The sequence below is a fragment of the Aphelocoma coerulescens genome, chromosome 3 (assembly GCF_041296385.1).
Source record: "Aphelocoma coerulescens isolate FSJ_1873_10779 chromosome 3, UR_Acoe_1.0, whole genome shotgun sequence".
NCBI classification, from domain to species: Eukaryota; Metazoa; Chordata; class Aves; order Passeriformes; family Corvidae; genus Aphelocoma; species Aphelocoma coerulescens.
This window is the reverse complement of record NC_091016.1, coordinates 51088729-51110006: the sequence shown is the minus strand read 5'-3', so window position 1 is coordinate 51110006 and position 21278 is coordinate 51088729. Positions and strand designations below refer to the sequence as shown.

The window sequence follows — 21278 nt, the reverse complement described above, 5'->3', positions numbered from 1 at the left end:
AAGCTGTCTTTTGATGGGGAAGAGTCATAACTAGGTAAGTTATCTGCTTAAATACATACTTGACCTGTTCAACACGTGGTATTTCCATTTGGCTGTATTCAAGAAACCCTACCTTTTGAAAATCCTGGCTATTGATGTCATGTAACCAGCTCAGATGTTCATGTGCTTGCAAGAAACTGGCCAGCTGTCCATGCTGAGCAATAGGCTGAGATAACAGTTTTCCTCGCTTTCCTTTTTCTAGATACCAGCGAAACAGGAAATCTGAAAAGTTCTGAAGATAACAGGAATATGAACAAATTTTAAAAGCTACACTTCAGTACCTGGTTTGTCTCTTAAGACAAAGTGCTTTATAAAATACAATTGGTAAGAAAATAGTAAGAAGCTGCTTGATAAAGCCAGCCACACACACACACACACACACCACAAAATACACTGTTGATAAAAAACCCGGTAAGAGCCCTGCTAGAAAGTGTTTAAAGCATTCATGAGCTCTCTGCAACAGACGCTGATAAACACAGAATCCTTCAATTAAAGCGATGGAAGTGCCAAAAGTAAATTCTTCACGTTAATACACAAGAACAGGAATCACATCAATCACAATTCTTCTAGTCTCAATTTCATACCAGTTCCTTTGCCCCCCTTGAAACTCCATGCTTACTATGTCCTTTCATAAATAAGTTTACTTAGGCTGTCACAGTTTTTGAAACATTCCCTCCTACCTACAAGTTAACCTGCAACCTTACTTCTTTCAGGCATTGTTTAAACAAACCCTTTTTTTAAAAGTAAAAGCACCCTATTTTATCCTCAAAAACTTCCCTGTGAAATAACTCATCAGGATTTCTGTTTGAGATTTAATTTAGTCTTTTCAGGACAATATTAGAGTAATGCTAAATTTTAATTCCATGAACAATTTAAAAAATGAAGTCTGAAGAGGCCATCAGTCTGATAGTCTATCCATTAGATTTATCTATTCAGCTGTACATTTGCCACAGTAACTTCTTTTCAGGAAGTCTTACATTTCCCCTTTAAAATAAAGCATGTGAAGTGTTAAAAAGAGGGTAATTTATGCCCTTTGACAGTCAGGCTGAGTATTTAAGATGTACCATTTAAACAGTTTGCTATAATTTCTGTCTATTACTGATACTTCTGCTTTTTGTTATTAGAACAACTTTTATATATATACTCTCTTTACTAGGAAACATGTAGACTGCAGGATTTCTCCTTCCCCAATAGTTGTGGAAAGCTAAAACAAATTCATCTCACCAACTCTCAAATTAAGAGCTTTTTGTTCCAGTGCCACACATTTCAAGTAATCTTTACTACCTTCTCCTTAAGCTTTCTAGTATTTCAGCACACTTAGAAGTTTTTACACTAGATTTTAACAGACAGTGGAAAAATCGTCCAACAAATATGTAGCAGGACAATGCAAAAAACCCCAAAGCAACAGCCCTACCTTCCTACTCTTTGTAACTACTTTTCTATTTATACATTAATTACTTTTCTATTTATACATTTAATAGTTTAATCTCTTTTGGAAATTATCCTCCAATTTATATTATGTTAGTTTAATAAAACAACAGTGTACTGACAACAGCACCTTAGTGAAGAAGTCCCAAAATGCTGAAAAATGTTAAGAGTGACTCAAAGTGTCTGGGGCACTAAAAAGGTCCCATGAAAAGGCACTGCCCATACAAGTAGTACCCTTATTTCTGCTGGCTAGCTTTGCACTCCCAACGAAAATACTCCATTGAATATTTTATGGTGAATATCAACTTTAATTTTCCACATTACCCCTATATGTATACATAAATACATACATATTAAAAAAAGGGGGGAAAAGCCCCAGAAAGAAATAATAAATTTTGCAACATTTCCAGTGCAAACTTATTTCAAACACTACCTAAAGGAAATAGGACTTGCCTGATCTGCAAACTGAGTCATGTAGCGCTGTAATCTGGCCTGGTTGTCTGTCTGCTCACACATCTGCACCAGGATATCAAAGTCACAGTACTTCTCTGCTAAAGCAGCTGCCAACTGGTACTGTCCCAGGGACACTAAGTAACCAAGAAAAAAGAAGTTTTATCAAACAAGTTCATCTTCGTTGGAGACCAGAAAAATGAAAACAAGTTTCAAATGTTGCCATCGAGGAGATACTTACACGTTCCCAAAGGAATATTCCCCTACTGCTCACTGACCTACCACCTCTGTCCCACAGCACAAGAGGGAAGAAGGGAATACTAAATGGCACTATGTCTTCTTTTTCTTCTGAAAGTTAGTATCATCTGCTATTTGCACTGGGGGAGGGAATTCCACCCATGACTTAACATCTATAACAACAGCCACTTAAATACACAAAGCAAAAAAGTAGCAGCCAAAGGCTTTTGAAAAAGAACAGGACAAATAAAGACAATTTGGCTCGTATTAAAAAGATACTACTTAGAATCTTTCTTTTCGTTCAGTTAAATATGTAAGAGTCGGCAAAAGACTCAGTTTTGTTTGTAAGGAATTATGAACCTTAGATTGAACATACGATATAAAATGTATTTATAAGCTAACAGAGCCCATGAATGTCAGGAAAATGAACAACTATAATTTATGAAACTTCTTTTAAGAATGCTCAAAATTTATCAGCAGATTGTTCTACTTATATCATTTGCTTTAGTAAAAAACCCTAAACTTTCCAAAGTTACTAAAATGCATTTACACCAAATTATTTCCATTTTAAAAGGGAGCTTTTCTGTCACTCACTGAAGACTTGACCACATTGGGTACAATTATTAAATAATCGATATTCAAAAAGTAACTATTCCCTGATAAATACTAAACAAGCTTTTGAGGCATATAAGTTTATCTCAACTCGCAACAATGTAAACATCCAGAAATCCATTTACAGGCTACTTTTAGCCAGGCAGAACAAGATAAAATCCTGCCAGGAAAATACAACAAGTTAGTAGAAGAAAAAAATTCAAGCAGCCATGTGCCTAATAAGAGGTAGGCACATGGAGTGCAGTCCTGGATGCAAACTTGTGATCTGCTTTTATTTTGTAATTATCTCATTAAATCATAAAACCAGTCACTTGTACTCTGAAAGCAAATGTGTAAAGCAAGCAGAATTCATATACAGATCCCATTTACTCTATCAAATCTGTGTAATTTCCTCATTGAATGGACCATTTAATCTTTGTACTAAAGAACACGGAGAGCACTTACGGAGAGGGGACAGGAGTTCGGATCTTTTCTGGACGTATTCCATTTCCACGCTGCTGTACCGCTCCTGATCGGCCAGGCGATCCACAGACTTCAGCTGAGCAACGTAGCCATCCAGGAAGCAATCCAGGAGTGCCACCAGCTGCTCAGCCACGACGCTGCGGAGGTTGCTGTCCACCTGGGGATACACCACCTTCAGAATGATGCCGTGCTGACGCGCTATCGCCGTGCGGAGGCCACTGGATGCTTGGGAAAACAACACAGGGAATATTAAAGCAATAATCCAATCACCACAGCAATCTACAGTAAAGCATAAGAAAAACATTACTATGTAGAATAAAAAAAAAATACTAGGAACAAAGCTAATAAATGTTTTCATTTGAAAATCAAAGTAATACCATCATTGATCCACACCTCCAAAAAGCAACTACTCCCATCTACTTTTACATATTAAGCTGGGCCAAGATGTGGCAAACAAAAACCCGGAACTACGCAGATCTACGCTGCCAACTACCAATAGCAGCTCTTCTTCCAGAAGAAAAGAACTACTTGGACTATTTTTAAGCAAACTAAGAGAATGCACACAAGGAAAAGGCAACATCTGTTAGTCTGATTTGAACACTTTGATGTAGTTGTCAAAACACAAGACTAAAAGAGTTTGCATGGGTCCTGCTATTCACAAGACTTTTGTCTTAGATGCACTAAACAAGTTTGTTTTGCATGTAGAGGCTACAAGGAAGCTTAAGCACCAACTGGAAAGTGCTTGCTTCTGAGAACATTTATTCTGATAATTTTTCACATTACTAAACCATCAAAACAAAACACATCTACGCAAGTCGAGAATCATCAGTCCTTTTCGAACAGTTATAGACCACATTTTATGATTTATTTTAATGTTATGTACCCCGAAGATCTGCCAGCCAGAACCGATGCATTAAAAAAAAATATTAAAATTCTAAAGTTAGGTTTTTTTCCCCAAGCTTGTGGTTTTATAGCCAAATGTGCAATACAAGTTTTAAAAAATTATCATCAATACTGGACAAACTAAGTGTTCATTGATTAATCCCATTTCATTCTCCAAATGAAAACTTCATTTTCACTTAGTCTACTGACAACCCTGTAGAAGCTTTTAATAGCAAGTTTAAAATTCAGACTGAAATTCATGTGTTCTGAAACTTATGAACTTGTAATAGTAGTTTCTCACCTGTCCATGGAATATATTCAGGTTCTCTTTCTGGAAGTTCTCCCGTTTTATATAAAGAGGCTCTAGACTGACGATACTGACAGGCAGCTTGTAGCATATCCTATTTAAAGGCAAGGATGTGAGCATTTTAAAGTCTACCTCAGTATACCCAGACCATAAAAGATGTTGTCTTTTATAATTCTGTAATGTTCTTTAAATATCCACATTCTTTCTACACCACTTTCTCAGTTGTACAGAAGGGGACATACTGACTGAGCGAGAAACCTCAGTGCTCAAACACAAGCTCTTCACTCTTTGCTACATATTCATGACTTCACAGCTTCCAACAAAGCTGCAATTTCTCAAATTATCTTTAACAGTGGCTCAGGAGGAAAAGGAATGTCCCTAATTCTGCCCAAGGCTGTCTTTTCCTTCCTACTGTACTTGGACATGTGAAAAGCATATTCACTTTTCTTCTCATGTCAGTAATTTGGATGAGCTGCACTCAACTTGTTATGTGCTCTTCAGTGTTTATCTTCCCCTCCTACAAACATCTTGGTTAATGCAGTTCTGTACCTTAATGATGTTGTTCACATTGACAACTATCTGGGCCCACTCAATTGATTCAATAGGCATATCTTTAAGGATTTGTTCCTCCTCTTCTAAGAAGCATTCAAAGATGGAATCTATCTGGGATACCTTGAAGACAGAAAGAAAAGTTACACTGAACACAAACATGTCCACTATCAGCTGATACCTGAAAGCCAATTTAAGAGCTGTATAGAAAAATATGCACATTACTTACTATTATAAACCACATAAATAGCCAAAATATTAAAAGGTATCGAGTACCCTAATGGATAATGAAATCACCAGCTTATGGCTCACACAATACTTAAGACTACAAAAAATGCCTTCTTTCTGGACTTAAATCTGACAGGGAAAAAAAATCCTCATTTCTGAAGGCAACTCCATACACTTCCATTAAGCGTATTCCTCCATCATCTTCTGGAATATTTGGCAGCAGAATTTGTTAGATAAAGTATACTGCTTAACAGATCTGCTTTAAAATAGCAGACTATTATTTCTATTTTCTTTTATATTTATTATTCGCCCTTAGCAACTATTGTTCTCTACAATAAAAAACTTCCTAAGAATAAATGTTTTGTGCATAGTTCTTCTCAAGAAGGAAGAAAGAAATAAAGACAGAGCACTTGACTGGAACTGGCATAAACTGAGAACTAACTTAGCTTGACTAATGTTAGAGAGGACAAAAATTATAAGAGACTGAATAAATATAATTCCATCCAGGACAGCTCATCAAAGCAGTTCTCCTGTCTGGAAAACTTTATACTCTTCAGTTCATCCCTTAAAAATGGTAATTTAGTGTACATCTTCTTATGTGTCAGAGAATTTCAATTGTTTTTTCATTTCTTATCCATGTTGGGTACTTGGAAATTGTAACAACTTTACTTCAGCTACAAGAAATTTGTCAGAATTCACGTTTCAGGTGCAGACACAAAAGAGTACATACACTGAGTGAGGAAAATACTACCACACCATCCCTATCTAAAGGGTAGTTGTGTGAAGTTGAATTGATTTTTACAGTGTCACAGGGAAGAGTTTCAAAGTACATTTCAAAGCACTGTAACATTTACTACATGCAACACTATACGGTAATTCATGAATGACAGGCTTCTTACCTCCCTGAAGAACACATCAGCAGGGGTAAGGCTTGGTGGAACATCACACTCCCTTTTGTTTAATGCAATCAGTATAGCAGCATTCACTAGATCAGGCAGCCTAGAGTGGTGATTCTTGAGAACAACAGCTGCTGCCAGTTTCTCTGCGTGCTCACAGAGCAACAGGCGAGTGGCCATCGGCATCCCTCGCACTGGAAAGCTGCCCAGACGTTCAAATGCACCAACCTTTCATTAAAAAAAAAAACCAAAACAAAACACCCCATGCAGTTTAAACTTTAGTGTTCTAGAAGAATGAAGACAAAGTAATAATCTGTGTGTGCTGATACCAAAAGAACAGTAGAATTTACCTGATGAAGAAACTCAATGAAGAAGGAGTGTGCTTTTGTCTTATCCTCTAGTTGATGAAGAAGAATGAGAGATGTGTTGCTGAAACCAGCTGCTTCTAAAAAAAAGTAAAATCTTAGATCAGAGCACTTGATATCTTCATTTCTGGGTAACTGTGTTTTTTGCCTCTGAAGTGAACTTATCTGTCAATTTTTATAGTGGTACCACACTGGTACTTTTTACAGTATATGCACACACATTTATATGCTACTTACCATGCTCTTTTTAATCTGTTTTTTTAACTCTATCATAGCTGAAGTAAAGCTTTTAGAAGAATTAACGTATCTTTAGATCAGTAATATTCTGAAGTACCCAATTTATTACGCTGCTAAAATAGCAGCTCATGAGCATATTCTAGTTTTAGTAGGATTCAGACTCAGATTTTTATCCTCATGGTGGACTAGCTATTGCTTAATTTATTATGCCCTAGACCACAGCTACTAGAAACTACAGTGCTAACATGCATTCAGATCTGACTGTGCATCCAGATTTTTTGTATATACTAAGTGTAGTTAGAATATCAAGACAAAAAGCCTGGAAGAACTATCACTGAGCAAAATTAGCAAGACGATTTCCAAGAAGCTATCAATTTTCACTTCTGGCTTTAGTCAAGAATAAACACAGATAGGCTGCCAAATTAAAAATAAAGTTGTTTCCGGAAATAAAGAGGATCCGATGCCTGACGATTTCCAACTGGCTGCCACACAGAAACAAGAACAGGAAACATCATCCATCTGTAAATATTTACATGAACTTTCAAATTAAGCCTCTACCCTGTAACTGGCAACTACTGCCTAGAGGTCCTGGGACCACTTTCAAATTAAAACTTGTAAGAGACACCAAAGCATGAACAAAGAAGTTTCCTGCTGAAAACACGTCTGCTTTAATCCTTTATGTACAACAAATACTTGTAAATCAATTTCTCTAGTCCTCTTTCAGGCAGACATAAATACCAAAGCCCCAGAAGAATACAAGCTCGCTCTACCCAGGATCCAAGGTGACCAGAAGCTGTGCAGTCACACTGACAAAAGGGCTAAGAATGAACAAATAAACTCTTTCTCTTAACACATCTATGTTTTTGAAAATGATTCAAAACTACACAAGGAATCATAGAAATACTAAAAGTGACACCACCTGATCCCTGCACAAAGAACCCTTCTCAGAAATACGTTTTCCTCACTGCTTGTGTTTACTACATGAAGTCAAGAACTAATCACAGCAGAATGCAAGTTTATCTGGTAGTATCAAAAGATGCATCTTTAAGTCTTTCTGCAAATGTATCTAGTGGTGGTAGAGGGCAAGAGACACCTATGCCTTCCTTGCAAAGCTTAAAGTATAATGTTATTTAGAATATTATAGATACTATTTCAGAAAAAAAAAAACAACCCAAAAAGCTCAAAACCCAACATATCACATTTACCTTCAGGTACAGATTCAGCCCATCTTGGATCAGAGGCAGGGTAGTCATCCATTAAGTCCATACTGATCTGAGTCACTGCCCTATCCAGCTCAGCATCAGAATCCAGATCTGCATTACTTGGGAAGAGCTCAATTACCATGCTTTGTGCATTGACTATATCTTTCCTGAAATAAATGAAATAAAGTATGTTAAATAAAATCAAGAGACAGCATTATAGAAGAAAAACCCCCTCAGTTAACAGGATTTTCTGATACGCTTTTTGTGAAGTTTTTGATTATATACATCAAGCATTGTTTGCACTCTCTCTAAACTACCTGTGGATAAAAGGTATTCAAATTCTTTAAGAGCAAGTAGGCTGCACAACTTATAAACCAAAAAAGCAAAAGCCAGGAGTTAAGGCACACTTTATTTTATTACCTCTAGTATTATTATTATTTAAGAGAAAATATTTATCACACAGAGCCAAGTCTGGATGTGTCTGGTAGCTAAGTCACTAAATTTCTATTGCTTGTTTTAAAATTTTCTCATTTTCTCAATCACTCCCACTAATGGCAATAGAGTGGAAGCTTGTAAAAGCTCTCAGGAAAATGCTTCAGCAAATTTAATGCATTCTTTTTATTTCCTATAATTGCAAAGAATCCTTTCATTCATATCAGTAAGTAAAAGAGCAAGAAGCAACCAAACATAGACCTGGAAGGTAGGAAGTTGTATTTCTATGTAAGAGTTATGCCATATACACAAACCCCAGAGACTTGATTTTGTGACTAAAAAATTATAGTCTTCTGACTGAGAAGGGATATTGTGATTCCAATACTGGAAGTATTTATATTTTTCATGAACCTTTCAGTTTGAACATTTACATGACCACGATGTCTACAAATTAAAAAAAATCCAAAGCCAGCAGTGCATCCAGAAATTGCACAAAGGTAAACTAAAGCAAAGGATACTTTAAAAAACTGGAATATACTGGATCTCCTACTAAAAAAGAAAGTTCCATCTTTACTACCCAGCAGGATGTGTTTCTAAGGAAATTACATGGGACCTTATTAGCTCCTTCATATCATGAAATGCCCTCAGAAAGGGTCAACTTGATCTTTCCATGGAACTTCCTATTCCCTGTGAAGATCACTAGGTCTGTAAAGCTGCCAGTGCTCACTGTATAGCTGGTAGACTTTACACTTCCAGTGGCTGCACAACCTTCCATTATTTGGTCTGCATCAACTCAGCGCCCATCTGGACAGGCCAATGCTACACCTGGTTCTGTGCAAGATTGCTCCAATTATTTTACCATACTATTTTTTTCTGGAAAAAAATTCAGAATAACTACTATATACATAAAATTATTCTTTTCTTCTGGTTTCATAAGTATAACCCAGATTTTTATCAAAATAACTTTCAACTTTCATACTGTTTCACACTGTTTTCCTTACTACCTCCCACTTCCTTCTGTTTCCAATCCCCTTGTGCACATCCTCAAAGACATGTTTGTTAACTGTGCTCTCAGACCACAGCTATTCCAGCCACCTTCAGCAGGACTTCTGTTTAATGACACCTCTGAATTCATGCAGAATTTGTCTAAATCCACTCACTCTTCCATATCAGCCAATCTAAAAAAACAGTATCATCCTGCCCAAGGTCTACCACACCAGTTAATCTTCATGGTCATAAGCATATTCAAAAGTATTGCTGAAAAGAGCTAGGCAAATAAAAATGATGATGAAAAAGAAAGTTTTTTAACAACAAAACACCACTTACTAAAGAATAAAGCAGTCAAAATGCAAAGCTGAAAGTTGTTTCACTGGCACAAACATACCCATAGAATTTACACAGAGTAAGTGACAAGTCATTGAGATTACAGAAGTCTTCTCCTTTCTAGCACATACCCTTTCTTCACTAGCCCAAGGCGTATTTAACACTTTCCTAATAAAGATATGTCATTAAAATAGCTACAACTAAAATAGCACAGGAGCATCCTAACCAAGACAATCTCTTAGTCAAATATCAAAGTGCCTTCAAAAACAGCAAAGTCTCAAAAACGAAGTGCAATTTCTACCTGCAGTACTGTAGAAAAGCAGCTTTCAGTAATTTGGTCTTATCTTCTTGAGCTATAATTTCTAGCCTACTGGTTGCATCAAATGCAGGACTCTGAAAATGCAAAATAAAAACTTCAGGTGAAAGACAAATATTAATTTTCATTATGATATGAAAACAAAATTTTTAAGTAGTAACGACACAGATTTAAAATAAAATCACCACCTGGAAGCAGTTGTGTTTATTAAGTCAAACATAAACCTCTAAGATACCATACAATGAAAGTCACACAGAGGTTTGACCAAAATTCACACCATCTGCAAAGGAACTTACACCAATTTATTCTGCCCATCAGATTTTTTAATGATAATTATTTGAAGATTCAAACCCACCATTCTTCACAGAATTTAAAAGGTATTCCTGAGTACCATCATCCACAAAAACGGTCTAACTGCAGACAAACTTAACTAGAGACTAGTTTGTTAAGAAAAATACAGTTCCATCAGAGCAATCACACAAAGGCCTTCCACTAAAATACCAGTCAATAATAACAACTGACTATAGTGCTATATCAGGCCTAGTGATAGACAGCAACACACCTACATGGAAAAAAATGCAAATTCCATGGAAACCTCAACTGCAAAACATAGGAAAACAAAAAAAGCTACCCAAACTGGCAGATGTAAAAATTTTTACGTTTTGAAAACTGCCTTCAGCACAAGTGTCTAAGTCTCTATTTAAAAAAAAACCCAACTCTAAAACCCAAACAAGCCAGGATTTCCGCAGTGAAAATTCAAAAGTGACATAAAAGACCACCTTATTTGTACCCTGTTTTCAATCAGGCATGCAAATAACCATTACCTCACTTCTTGGTCCAGCAATAGAAGAGGACAGGGCATCTTCAAGGTCTTCAGGAAGCACAGAAATATTTTCCCTGGACAAGATAGCGAGAAGTCCGCTTTTTCTGGCAAAGAAGATGGGAAGGCTATTACAGGAACCTGCTCCTAAAATACTATCTCCTAAAATGAGGAGAGGAAAAAAAAAGCAAGCACATAAAGACCCCTTTATTTTAAAACCAAAATGTAAGTTTCATAGACGATTATTACTATTTGTCACTAACCAACCAACAGTACTTGCTAACTGCACCTGACTTAGAGAAATTGTGGAACTATTTGCTACTCTAGATGTAGACTTCCAGATAATGCAAGTGTTAAAAAAAAAAAAAGGGAAGAAAGGAAGAAAAAACCTCAAGATTCTGTTAATTCAAATTCTACCTAAGGACCGATGGCCCTGCCCTACTTGAAAACACCTCTGAAGGTCATGTATGACATACTTAGAGACATCTGACACTGAGTTAACTTCAAGGAAAGAATCAACCCACAGTGAATGTTAGGAAAAAGAAAAACAAGGAAAAAGCCCCACAGGCAAAACCCCCATCCTCTACCATACCAAGAATAGGGATCTGCTTCATTTTCATTTGAAACACTGTAGAGTAACAATACTGGATGTCACATCAGCACTTCTCCATACACTCATGAGAAATTCCCAACTTGAAACATTTAATACAGGAGCACAAGTATGACACTGCTCTTTCAGATATCTAAATACTCAGAAGGTATCAACAAACTGTGATTCCCCTCCACAGTGAGTTACCTTGTATGCCAAATATGATTTTCTCCTGTGGTAAGGAGATTCTGCCAGTTCCAGTAGAACAAGCAAACACTTCATCTTCCTTATAAAGGTAAGCAGCATGGCTGAAGTAATCTGGGACTACGAGGCAGCACAACACTTCATCTTCTGACTGAAAGTGTTAAATACGAACAGTAACACATATATAATCAATACCTTAAACACTTAAAATTTTAAATGCTAATCCAAGCTGCCTGAACTTGTTTTAATTTTAAACAACGAGATATGGATGTAACTTACAACCTAAAAACCTAAACAAAATGGCTTTTAGTTTGCTCTAAAATTTTAGATCCTGGGGTTTTTTTTCCCCTTCCGTATGCATTATATTCTTGTTAATTTCACATGGAGAGATAAGTAAACAGATCAATTATTCTACGGTTTTCACACTCTTCTTCCACCTCTGAGTTTTAAGATGCCAGGCAGTGGGGACAGGAGGAAGAGTGGAAGAATTTTACCAAAGAAATCCAATGCCCAAGTTTATGCTTCCAGAAGACACAGCACAAACAATGTATTCCGAGCAAGCCAGATACCTAGCAAGGACCAAAATACAGGTCTCTTAATTCCTTGTCCTGCAACAAGAGTCTCAGAGTTTGAGATCTGTTCTAAATGGGTTACAAGAGCACACGACAAAATCACTCTGTAGAAACTTTCACAGACAGCACAAAAATTAAAATAAATCTGTAGGAGTCAGATTAGAGTTATTTTTGAGGGTTTTATATTATACCTTAAAATGCAAAGCCTAAACTTTATATACAGTTAGTATTAAACAGTAAGAGATGCTGGTACACATTTTCCTCACAGTATTACAAATACATACTTGCAAGAGAAACTGATTTTCCTTTAGCCAAAAGTCTGACACATGATTTATGTACAGGAATACTCTGAAACACTGAGCTTCCTCAAGTCAGTATCAGAACCTCCATTACCTGAAAAGATGGATTATACTGTGTGACCTCCACAACAACATCATCAGACATCTGGTAGCCTTTATCTTCTACTGTTATCAGAGTGTAGTAGACAAGACACGGACGATCGCCAGGATGCCATGCGGCAGCAAGTATGACCAGTCCATCACTATTCAACAACAGATATCACACCATTGAGAGATGATTATTATATGTTTTACTTGCTCAAACACTACCACTCAAAAAACCAAAAAAAAAAGATATCTAAGTACAATCTCAACTAGATATTTTCCCATCTTTTTTTTTTTAGAAAGAAAAACAATACTATTTGTTCTTCCAAGCTACTTTATTAACAGTATTCATACTGCAGTACAAAACGGAACCAAGGCAGTTGTAATTTTATGTTATGAAATCAAATGCTAGAGATATGGAATTCTCTGCATCTGCTGGAACAAGTTACAGTTGCTTATTTTTTGTCTTTGTAAAATCAAGGCAAAACAAATAAACAAACCTGATAAAACGACACCAAAAAAAGTGAACGGAATTACTATCAGGTAAAGGATTTGTAACGCCTAAAAAGATAATGATAGCATGAAATACAGGATAACTTAATTATCTAACATAAGGTGCTTATTTAACCACAGTGCCACTCCAGTAAAATTAAATTGCAATTTACTTATATGAAGTTTTTGCAGGAAAACAGAAGAGATTTATCTCACTAATGAAGGCCTTACCAGATGCAAGTGTACTTCCTTACCGATTCTGCTGCAAATCCATGTATTGTATATTTACTCCTCCCTTAATATCTTCATAGTTACTTTCAGATCCCTAAAAAAATAAATACATCTGTTGTGTAATTGTATATAAACAGGCTATCAATTAAAACCAACACACTAACCCCTTCCAGTTGGGCTGGCTCTTACCCAAATTGCATCTGTAATATGTTCTTTCAGGATCCTGTTGATATCCCAGCTGAGAATGTAACGTTCTGATGAATCATCAATCTCCCATTTGTTTAGATTTGAACTTGTAAGCATGTAAAAGCTTGATCTCTCTCTATCCCAAAGGACACTAGAAATCTGCATTTAACAAATGAAAAAGCAAAAAGGTTAAAGCAAAGCCTTATTATCTGGATAGAATAATCTAAACTGCTCTCAGTCCACAAAAAGAGTCACTTCCTTGGGCAATTATGCAAGCTGCATTCAAGATGAGCATTATGGTAACTTCCAAGAGAAGTCTTATTTTAAAATAACATCTATACTAAATACATTTCTCATAATTTCTGCCAGCTTCTGCAGAGTTCATTGACAAAACTCAACCCAGTCATCAACCCTTGGCAGTGCTAAATCAGAAAAGAAGAATTTACAGGCTGGTTCCTTCAAGCAGTGATGAGGCTATCACTAGAAAGGGGTAGGATATGCAACCATGGCATATTCCCCAGGAAGGACTACTACTCCAAGTCGTCTCCTTTTATTCAGAGTTGAAGAGAAAGCCAGCATTTGCCTTCACAAAACATACAGATTTATTTAGTTTCTCTCTTTGATTCAAATTTCAAAGAAATATAAGTAACATAAATGAACTGAGTCTTGTGTATTTTGTCATCACACATCCTTATACAATCTTTTCTTTTTCCTGTCTTAAACACAGAGCCTAGGAATTACAGAGAGAAATTAAAGAAGATGAATGTTTCTCAAGCTTACCACAGCATCATTTCCAGGAGACAATATACCAAGGAGAGAAGAAACCTTTCTACCAATTCCAGAAAACATGCCCTGCCCCTGTGGTAAGGCATGCTGATGAATCTTGCCAGAACTATCAGGTATCAACCGGACTAGCTGACCTCTGGAAGATGACAAAATAAAGCTTCCTCCCTAAAAAAAAGAGAAAGGAACTACATTAAAAAAAATAAAAATCACTTTCTTGAAAACTCTATTGTCAGCTAAAATTCTTTATGTCAGCTCATACAGGTAAACACTGAACAAGACACAGGGCATCCTTAGAAAAAGACAAACAGAACTAATCTCTCACATAATCCTTGGAATCTAATGATGAGAAATAGTGTTACCTTCACAGCATCTATTATAGATTTAAGACTGATAAAGTTGAGTGTGCATTTTCATCTTTAAACTAGGAATAAAATCCATATTTTAATATAAATCATACTGGTTTACCTTTACTGCTCTGAGGAAACTGCACAAAGAGCCTCCAAAGTCTGTGAAAGTGTCTGTATAGGATCCTTCATGTGCAAGATTGGGCCAGTAGCGCACAGAACCTTCACTGGTAGCAACCATTATTGCCAGAGACTTGAAGTGAAAAAGTAATTAACAGAACAGGCAAGATAAGAATAATCATCATCATCATCAGATTGCAGCTTTAACTAAAACATGTCATTTTACATATCAAGACTGTGGGTGACAAAGACACAAGAAAGTAGTAAATACATATGGATGCACTCTGATGAACCTGGAACTGAATCACAAAACCATTCTGCAGCACAACTTAATTTGTGCAGGGAATGTTATACTCATTTATTTTGCTAATGAATACTTCTACTGGTTCTTGTTCCTGATAACTCGGTCTGCTGCTGAAATGCTAACAGAACTTACAGTTATAGAACAGAAAAGAGCATGTGGAGAATTAGAGATGCCAAGAGTTAAAAGCTGCTATGGCAGACTTCAAATGCAGACTATAATTTAACAAAGAAACTGCTCTAGTGTCTTTAAAGAAATATCAAATCACATGGTGGCTCTTCTCTTCAAAGGCATAGGCCTAAAGAGTAACTCAGGAAATCACAGATACCAAATTAAAAGCATGAAGCAAGAGACTGTTCAGGTAGAGATTTAGAGGAAAGCACTGTACTTAATCTACTGGTTGTTAAAAAAAAAGTAAAAACCACAGAACACTAGAAGAATTGTAGCTGGAAGTTGTTGTTGAGTTCCTTGGAATTTTCTAACCAATTTTTTACCAGACACTGACCTTCATTTCACAAGCCAAAGAAAGATGAAATTTAAAAATACAACAAATAAAGTATTAGGTTTAGGTGTATTACCTCCTCTTAAACTTCTTTGGATATGACTAAGTCAGAACATTTCAGGTTTTACAAGATAATCCTAAAATACTGTTTTTTATGATCTGGAAGTGTAACACAACAGCAGATCAAAAGAAAAGACCCTATTACATATTCTGTGCTGCTGCTTACTTCAAGGACAACTTCTTAGCTGGTTTTATTAGAGCATCGCATACATTAACTGAAATCTACACCCAAGCTGAAAATGAGAGGTTCTTTTCATGAATAAAAAGATGTATCAGGCACATTAACACACTTTCAGAACACAACTGATCTCTGAACCTCACCCTCTAGCACAGTAACTTACAAAAAGCCACTTAGGAAACCAATCAGTCAAGACAGGTTAAATCTGTCCTCCCAGTGTCAGCTTCCTTATAAAGACCAGCCAAGGGAGGGTGCTGGTGTTTGCCTCTCAGCTATGGATACTGGGAATTATTCCACTGAACAACAGTGTTCAGCCAACACTTAAATTGCACTTGGTCAGACCCCAGGTTTGGTTGCCTTGATGTTGTTAACCCACCACCTCCTAGTTTAATGTATTTTTGTTTGTTATGAAAGCATGTCAAGTAATCCTCAGGAAAACTATTACTTAATCTGATCCTATAAGATGCACGTGGTGCAATTTAAAAGGACGAGCAGAATTTTGTTTACTTCAATGATTATTTATTGCCAACTATCAATTCTGACTTTTTGAATAGATAGCATACCACCAAATGTTTTAAAATACTTGGAATATATCCTTTTGATAAAAAAAGGATATATTCAAAGTTATTCTACAGGTGCTTTTAAACAATAACATTTAAAATTTGATCACCTGCAAAGAAGGTGCTTCACCTGAAGAATTGAGACAAGATATAGCTGCTAAACTAGAACTCCACTGGAAGTCACTGGGTGGCAGCTGCAATTCCTTGCATAGAGATAACTGGAAGAAAGAAAGAGATGTCATAATAAATAGGAGACTGAAAGAACTTATTCCTCTGCCAGAAAATCTTTAGACTTCTGATCCTGCTAAAAATTACATTTCAACTAACCCAGGCACTGTGTAAGGGAACCAAAAATGTCACAAAACAATTTCAACAAGGTTGTCACAACCAGCAAACAGCTAAATAACATTTAATGGTACATTTTCAAACATCACTGGTTTTCTTTAATTATTTCTGAGTGTTTCTCACAACACTACAATATTGAATTATTTCTATCAGGGATTATTTAACTATTCCTTGTTACAATAGTCTAAAAAAATTAAACTAGAAGTACTTGAGAAAGCTTATTAGGTACTAACAGAGTAGAGAGGGGAAACACTCCTCACTCCCCTACACCTTTGAAGTTAAACAACCAGAAAAATTTTAATCCCTTGAAAGATCTCTCCAAGTGCCAGAATGTGCATACCTGACACTCCTGTGTAAGAGCAGGACATGTATAATTAACATACACTGCCCTGATTGAAAGATACTGATTTTGTAACTACCGTTTTTCTCTGACCATCACTGAAAAAAATACTGGAAGAAACACTGTCCAGAGGGGATAAAAAAATTCTTGACCTAAGAAATCTAGGTGAAACATGTTTAATACCTCTGAAATTAAACGTGCTTTTTGGGTTTTTTGCAAGTTGAAAACTGGTCCCAGAATAATCTAAACCAATCCGTAACATATCGACTAGATTTTAATTATCAAAATAAGCTTTATCAAGACTATCTCTCCTAAGAGCCACACCTATTAAAATACAAAGAATTAATCTTAGTGTCAAGGTGACAATTAAAGCAGAAGAGAGGAATATAAAAATTATAAACTGTCTCAAAAGCTTGAGCTTCAGTTACTGTTAGCATGACTTCCTATCAATCCTGCTGCTTTTTGGGGAAACCAGACAAAATCCAGTTGAAAAAAACCCCAACCCCATAATTGCATAAGCAGTTCAAATAGCATAAAATACAGACTTTCTTCCATCTTGACCTTTCAGTTACCTTAGCTACTGCAGACTGACCAATCTTCCAAATAATCAGCCTCTCTTTATGAACTAGCCAGGCCCATCCACTTTCATCCACTTGAACGCTCAGCTGGTCATCAGCTACATAAAAAAGTAATTTTCTTAAAGCATTCAGATGTTTAAAACACTGCAGAGTAACCTTTAAACCAATAAACATTCATTCTTACATGAAAATAAGAAATACTTACTGTTAAATTAGTTTCCATGTTAGAATTTCCTTCTATTTGATTAACATATGAAATTACTACACCTAGCTTAAAAATCCATTTGATAAACCCTCAACTTTTGAGAATGAAAAGACAACCCTAAAACCCATTTCCACCTATTTAGAGCTGATTATAACAGCCTTGTAAATCGCTCAACAACTGTTAAGATTATTTTTAAGATACATATTTAGTTCCTCTTATATCTACTATAAAGGGAAAACTTATCCACAGAGAAAAAAACTGCTTAGGAGATCAATTTCTTGAATTCAGGGAAAGGTTTGTATCACTAGGGCTTTTGGAAGAGATAACAAATGGGAATTGAAATAAAGAAAAAAATAAAGCATTCACTCTAGGACACAGCAGAATCAAAACAAGTAAAAAAGGCGAGAAAGAACTAATAAGTAAAAGGTACTAAAAACCTGCTATTGGCTTTCTTTATAACCTTGGCTTTTTACAAAAAATTGCGTAAGCAGCACCTGAAGGATATTTCCATACATTCACACCCACATGGGTATTACTGTAATTATTGTTACATAGATAACTAAGTTGGATTCAAAGCAAGGCACAGACATTTTAGCTTCCCCTGTAAAGTCACCATTTCAATGGCATCAATGATATGTTATGACTTCTCTCACTTGTCAATTTTCATTGAAAAAAAACCAGCAATTTTTACCATCAGCCTTCTTCAGGGCTTCCATAACCTTAACAGGCAGAGAGGATCCAAAAGCTTTAACATCATAGTTAATAGTCTCAGTTGCCGTAGGAAGCTGGATAACTCTGGTAGGAGTCGCTCTTAAACAAAATAAAAAGTTACAGTTAACTTTTTATTGCTTCTTCATAAGTTTCAGCATACATTTACTTCATCAGTATCTATTTAGAAACAGATTTATGTAAAATAAACATGCTTCCTCTGGCAACACCACCTAAAGCAATAATTTGGTGGCTTCCTCACAAGTTGCTAGCTGTCATCAAATTGTTTATTTTTAAAGAACTGACTTTGAATGTGCATTACTCCACCATCAACAAGCTCACTGTTCAACTTCTCTACACTCTGGTTATCTACAGAATAAAGATTCACAATGTCAGGAGAAGCTTAGCACAAGCTCTTTCCCGACTGCACCGCCTACTTCCATCCCTAGCTCTGGCACTGCTGGGCAGTACACACGCTGCAACACTTTCAACACCCATGGCAGCTTGGATCCGCCAGCACTTCTACCACCCTTAGTCTGCTGTGGAGACTGCAGTTCTTATCTGTTTAACAATATCATTTACAAAAGCTGCTTTGCATCTTTCCCCACCTTCTCTCTCTGGGACAGCATAGGTCTGTCTTGTCTTTTGAACACAATTAGGTGGGCAAATTTCTCTGCTTTTAGAAGTCCATGTCCTCTCTTTATTTCTCCTCACAAGTAAAATGATGCCCCAGATCTCCCAGTGTGAAATGGGAAAAGCTGATGACAGCTAGAAGAGAACCCTGACACCCAGTTTGCAAAAATTATTATGCAGACTTGAAGTAAAAGTTCCCTAAAACTGAACATGGGCAATCCTCTTTATCTTAACAACACAACGAATGGCTGCTCCTGAGGAAAGAGAGTAGGAAGCCTGAAACTGATCCGGAACTCATGCTGTATCTCAGTTTTGATTCGCAGGGAAGGGAGTAGACAGGAAGCTGGGGAGAGGGGTGGGTGGGTGTGCAATGCCTGAACTTTGACTATTTTATCTTTTTAAATAAGGAAGTTCTTACTATTTTCATATATCACACTTACATCACACAGGGATATATCTGAGGAACCCTCGAATTCAAAACCTAATAAGAGGTATTCATAACGCTGAACACGTGGTAGAGTGTATTTATGACTTTATGTACAGTACTATAACGTAACCCACACTGGTTCGAGCACCTAACAACGAGGCCGGGTGTGCGGCGAGGGGCGGGACTCACCGCGCCGAGAGGGAGCCGCTCCTCCGCGTCGCCGGCGAGAACAGCACCGGGGAGGCGGCTGCCGCCACGACGGGCAGGCCCTTCTTGCCGCCCGGCCGGGAGAGAGGGCTGGGCGCGGCGCTGCCGAGGGTTCTGCGGGCCGACCCGCCCGGGGTCCGCGGGGAGTTGGGAGCCGACGGGAACATGGCTGTGGATGCGGGAGCGACGCCGACCCCCCGCTCCCGCCAGGCGCCCGCTGAGCGCGTCACCGCGGGGCGGGGCCGCGCGGGAACCGCCGGGAGCCGAGCGGGACTGGCAGGAGCCGAACGAAGCCGAGTTTGGCCGGGCGGAGCCGAGCGAGATCGGGAGGATCTGGGAGGAGCCGAACGACAGCAGGTGGAGCCGAACGGAGCCGAACAGAGACGAGCGGATCCGAGCGCGCCGCGGCCCCTGCCGGGGAGCGGCGGAAACCCCGCGGCAGGCGTCCGGCTAGTCCTGCAGGAGGGCTGGCCTGGCGTTGTGGGGATGAGGCGTACAGCGGGTGCTCCTCAGCGGTGCCAGCCCTCAGCGTCAAACTAAAACACGGTGCTCTCCCTCGGATAGTCCTGAATAGATGCGTGATCCTCCGGGACGCTCCCAGGAAGATTCACAGGGCTGGGTTTGGGTACCATTCCTCACCGAGTTCATGCGGTTAGCTGAAACAGGGAAAGGCTGGATACGCTCAAAAAGCAGCTGTTCAAAGACCATTTGGAAGGACGTATTTTCCACTGAGAGTTGTCTTATCTTTAAAATAGCCTGTGCATACCTGTGTTTGTCCCCAAATTTCTAATTAAATAAATAAATATACGAAACCATATTCCATGCAAACCTTGGTATGTTTCACATCTATAGTAAGTAACAACCATGCACTACAGCTATTCTATAGTGCAGAAATAGATTTTAGCTTTCAAGGGGAACTAAATTTTCCTCACTGAAAGAAAATGCTCAGTGGCACTGGTTTGCATGAAAAAGCTTTCTGAAGGTAGGTATGTACCATCCACTTGGGGAAGGAATTGATTTGTATCTGTATTGTCAACAAAGCCAATCAGTTAATATAAAATTAACTAAAAATAGAATACAAAAAAAAAATCCCAGAACTTTTCAAAAATGTGTTCTTTGATAATAGATTCAGGACTGTTAGGCTTTCTGTGTGGAGTGCGGTCCAATGTGACGGAACCAAAACGCAGATGAGATAAACTTGAGATGGTTCATCTGGCAGGACTAAGTATGAGGCACCTGTCAGTGTCAGTGCTTTTATGTGAAAAGCAAAATACCAAAATTTAGTGGGGCTTCACTATGCTGTTACATTAACATAGTATCCTAGTATCCTTCTATATAGCCTTCTTTATACATATGATGCTAAATCATCATGTTACTGTCACTTCATCAAGAAAAACAAACACAGCAAACCAGAAAATGCACATACAAACAAACAAATACGGAAAACTCTGGAAAAAAATTCAAGCTGACATCCACATTTCTCAACATTTATGATGGTGACATTCAAATTATTTTAAAAACTGAAAGCTCCTCTTCACAGCT

General features: G+C 37.5%; 1 protein-coding gene across 1 annotated transcript in view; it reads right to left on the bottom strand.

Moving 5' to 3' along the window:
- NUP133 (nucleoporin 133) overlaps positions 1-20034 on the bottom strand; it is a 29681-nt gene extending 9647 nt beyond the window's left edge. The window contains exons 1-20 of the mRNA XM_069010258.1: positions 19719-20034; positions 18453-18571; positions 17551-17654; positions 16404-16511; positions 14694-14825; positions 14223-14393; positions 13446-13601; positions 13280-13350; positions 12544-12691; positions 11582-11729; positions 10790-10947; positions 9951-10042; positions 7898-8061; positions 6441-6535; positions 6094-6318; positions 4967-5089; positions 4412-4511; positions 3211-3453; positions 1921-2054; positions 113-271 (exon numbers count right to left, since the gene is read on the bottom strand). Coding sequence (XP_068866359.1) covers positions 113-271; positions 1921-2054; positions 3211-3453; positions 4412-4511; positions 4967-5089; positions 6094-6318; positions 6441-6535; positions 7898-8061; positions 9951-10042; positions 10790-10947; positions 11582-11729; positions 12544-12691; positions 13280-13350; positions 13446-13601; positions 14223-14393; positions 14694-14825; positions 16404-16511; positions 17551-17654; positions 18453-18571; positions 19719-19903 — 2835 coding nt within the window. The 5' untranslated portion in view covers positions 19904-20034. The remainder of the gene's footprint in view (positions 1-112; positions 272-1920; positions 2055-3210; positions 3454-4411; positions 4512-4966; positions 5090-6093; positions 6319-6440; positions 6536-7897; positions 8062-9950; positions 10043-10789; positions 10948-11581; positions 11730-12543; positions 12692-13279; positions 13351-13445; positions 13602-14222; positions 14394-14693; positions 14826-16403; positions 16512-17550; positions 17655-18452; positions 18572-19718) is intronic.
- Positions 20035-21278: the final 1244 nt, after the last annotated feature.